Source organism: Momordica charantia, assembly GCF_013281855.1.
Source record: "Momordica charantia cultivar OHB3-1 chromosome 8 unlocalized genomic scaffold, Mcharantia_2.0 BLBB01000008.1, whole genome shotgun sequence".
In the NCBI taxonomy this organism is placed as follows: Eukaryota; Viridiplantae; Streptophyta; class Magnoliopsida; order Cucurbitales; family Cucurbitaceae; genus Momordica; species Momordica charantia.
In genome coordinates, this window is record NW_028275166.1 from 1,735,557 (window position 1) to 1,739,504 (window position 3,948).

The following is a 3,948-nucleotide window of genomic DNA, read 5'->3' on the forward strand; positions in this document are numbered from 1 at the left end:
AAATAAGAAAGGTGTGAAGTGAAGATTTTGGCAAGTAATTTGTCTTTTATTGCTTGAATTTTACCTTTGTAGAATCTGATTGAGGTTCATGATGTGGTGTCAATTTTTTTTGTTCTTTGAAAGAAATGTGATGTCAAAATTAAAAAGGAGAAATATAAAATGCCAGTGAATCGCCACTCAGTAAAATTCTCTGCCCTGCCATATATATATCCCACCCCAGGTCCGTCTTCTCTCTCTAAATTCAAGAGAGATAAATTCTAATCACACCACACCAACCTTATTTATCTCGGAAATTTGGATTAGAGCTAAATTTAGAGTCATAATTAAAAACAATGGCGAAAAATATTCTAATTTAATATAATTTTAGCCAATGTGAACGTAGCTTAATAGGTAAGGCTAGTAATTTCTAAAAATTCCCTCCTTTTTTTCTTGTTTTGTTTTGTTTTGTTTTTTTTTTATTTTTATACTTTCTTTATTATAGGAATAGACTTTATTTTACCCAGTCTTAGTAGACAAACAGTCAAACAAAGGGCTGCAGACTGAGAGTTGAAAAGCACTATATAAATGACTCAACAGAAGATATATTAAACAATTCCGAAATTTATATAAAATTAAGCATTTTTAACTTCTCTTTTTTTTTCCCACTATTTCTTTACCCTTCTTTTTGGTCTCGACCAATAAAAATTCGACACATACAAGAAAGTGTATCTCAAAATTAAACACTTCCCACATCCAATTCCTCCTCCTCTCTCATAACAGAAACAGCTTGGGAACTTGGTTCTCCATTCTTCTTCTTTGTGTTCTCTTTTCTTCGTTTCCTTTTTATAACACTCCTTCCAATAACAGCTGTTTGGAAAAAAAAAAAAAAACCCCTCATCAAAAATTTACTTTAGAACTGGAAGATCACACCTCCCATCAACTCTTTTTTTTTTCTTATAATTTATTTTTCTTTTCTATAGCTCCACTTCACAGGGTCTGTTCAGTCTCCTCCTCTTTGCAGCATCTGAACTGTTATGATGAGAAGAAGAGTTTGCACATGACCCAACTGCTGTATCATTGCTTTTATAGCTTAAGCACGTCACGTCCAGCACCCCGCTCGGGCTACGGGGCTCCGACATCGACGCTCTCGAGTCCTTTGCCGACCCACACCCGCATCCATTAATCAATTTAATGCATTTCAAAACTCTTTCCTGCACAAAAATGCAAATGTATCAGATGATCTGATTCTGGTCTTAGCTGTTTGAACTTTTAATTTTGCATCTAATGAGGATGATGATACACACGAAAAATCGATCAATCTTGATACTGAGATTATATGAAGAGTAATTGGCTATGATGTTTATAAATGTGAGCCTCAAGTGTTTGGTTCTTGGACCACTTGATCATCCACATTACCATTTGGAGTTGCTGAATGAGAAGAGGAATTGCTTTCTCAGGGTCCACTGGTTGAGCTTCTCCAGCTACTGATATTGCCACAGCTGCTGCTATTTCAGAAGGTTTGAATTCCAAGAAGTCAATCCCTGCATTCATTTCCCAACCACCCGAAAAGATCAGAACGATTTCAAAATCTCGACCACGATGATTTCGTACCGCAGCAATACATTGAAGAAATTAAACACCTGTTTAGTACTAACACTAATGCCAGTTTAATAGAGAGAGAGAGAGGACCTTGTATGATGTTCAATACTAGATGAATGGATCGGCCGAGCGACGTTTTGACTGCAATTTCGTCGTCTTGAATCTTGCGGAGGCAATGATCGATAAACGAGAAAGGGGTAACTGCTTGCATTCTCCACCCCAAAGTGGTCAAGACTAAAAGCTCCATTCTTTCAATGGTTCTTGCTTCAAACACAAACTTTGATCCACCCACCTGTTGATTGAACTTAAACAATTAGGGAAACAGTTATCTGTTAACAAAAAACCCGAATTGATTCAAGCAACTCGGTAGCGACCGAAATGATATAGCAACCTGTAAATCCAGAGAGAGTGGGACTTCAGTCTCCTCCAATTTGGCTGCAAGGGCCATACATGCCACAGCCAGCAACTGCATTGTCCAAGCCTTCCCCTTCTGCAAATGGCACAAGACCAATAAGACACCCCATGTTGTATCGAATGGAACGACGAATTACCGAAAAACGAAGGGCAGCAATCGTCCTTACGGGTAGATCGTAAGCCGAGAGGAAGCGATCCAAGTAGTTTACGGCTAAGTATGTAGATAGAGGTCCAAAGCTGAAATGAGCACTCACCTGTTCAACCAACAAAAAGAAGGAAAATGGCTTCGGATATCAAACACTAATCAACATGATTCTAATCAGAAGATTGCAAATCCTTTAAAGAGAGATACAGAGAGAGAGAGAAAGAAAAAAAAGACAGAACAACTAAACTTTCTCAGGAATCTTAAACAATCAGAACTAACAGAAAGAAACAATCATCAGCCAAAATGAGACAAAAATTGACTGAATTTTTCTATTCTCATTTGACAAAACTAGAAGAATCAGAAATCAGCCATCGAAATGAAGATCGAAATGAGAATCGAAAACGCAATTAACGAAACACCCACCTTTCCAATCCAATCGACGGCGTCTCTTCTAGCTCCGACATCCAACTCGCCGTTCTGCAACTTGGAGAGGTAACCGTCCACCGGCACGTGGTGGGTTTCCTTCTCGACCATTCCGGTCAAACACTCATCGCTCACAAAGGGAAACCTTTCGCCGTCGCCGCAGCCGCCGCAAGGGGTCCGATTCCGACGACTCCGAGTTCCATTAGTTCTTAGATAGTAAGGAGGCAGCACAAACTCCTCTTCTAGCGTTTCGTCGTCATCATCGTTATTATCGAAAATACAATTATCTTCTGCACACAAAAGGCTCCCGACTCCAAGGTCAAAATTCGGCGCCATTGCTTAAAAAACCCCTCTCAATCTCAATCTCAATCCAAATCTCAACCTGGGAATTGTGTATTATTGATGATTATGATGGTGGTGGTGGTGATGATGATGAGGATCGAGAGGAGAGGGGATTTTTGTTAATTCTTCTACCAGGAAAATGGATTTTTAAGACAATAAGAACAAAAAAGTTATTGCGAGGCAGAGCAGAAACAGAGGCCCTTCTTTTTCTTGCTTGGTTTTCTTTTTTCTCTCTCTCTTTTCCCTCCTCCTCCTCTCTTCTCCGCCTTGGCTGTGGTTCTGCAAATTGGGGCCTGAAAAGAGAAGGAGGCTATGAAGGGTGGGGGAAGGGCGTCCCTTTTTAGGGTAAAGAAGTGGGGGTAAGAGAGAGAGAGGGAAGAGAGAGAGGGGGACGTATAAGGGAATCAGTAAGAAAAAACGAAAGTGAAAGAAATATAGTCTCCTCTCGCTCACACTACAGCCTGGATTTGGATTTGGATTTAGAATAGAAATTAGAAGAGAGAAAAAGGGCATTTCCAAGATTTTGTTTTTTTGGAAGAACGAAGCCATTGGTCCCTTCTCTGACATTCCCAATAACCCAACCCAACTCTTACACTTACACCCCCCTACCATTTTTCTAAATCTCTCATTAACCTACCTTAAATTACCATTTTAGCCCTTCTATCACCATTTGGTATTTTCAAAATGTTTTGTTCAAATTACCCATTTGTCTCACTTTTAAATCATTTTGCTTATGATGAGGATTCGAAGTTTCAATCTTATAATTTGATACATGTGTCTTAATTTTAACTATGCTCTGGTTGGTACTGTATTCCAGTTGTGTAAAGAGTTTTAATTTGATTTTTATAATTTGGTTAATATAAGAGAGGATGATGGTCATGCCTATTAGAACATAATTTAGTGGTTTAAGTACGTCGATTGATATGTTTCTTTAGATGTTATCTTTTATTGTCTTTGGATGTCTATCCCGTGTAAAAAGAATGTGTCAACTATTTATACGCGTGAGAAATTTATCATAGATATTTTCGGAGAGTTAAATACTAAAT

The 3,948-nt window shown here is 38.6% G+C and overlaps 1 protein-coding gene across 1 annotated transcript; it reads right to left on the reverse strand.

The window, feature by feature from the left end:
- Positions 1 to 582: 582 nt before the first annotated feature.
- On the reverse strand, positions 583 to 3,370 carry LOC111005188 (cyclin-D4-1). The gene is made up of 6 exons (XM_022276612.2): positions 2,561 to 3,370; positions 2,160 to 2,246; positions 1,970 to 2,068; positions 1,669 to 1,870; positions 1,396 to 1,520; positions 583 to 1,190 (listed from the first exon to the last, which is right to left on the reverse strand). The coding sequence occupies exons 1-6, from the start codon at positions 2,894 to 2,896 to the stop codon at positions 954 to 956; spliced, it is 1,086 nt and encodes a 361-aa protein (XP_022132304.1). The 5' UTR covers positions 2,897 to 3,370; the 3' UTR covers positions 583 to 953.
- Between the last annotated feature and the right edge of the window lie 578 nt (positions 3,371 to 3,948).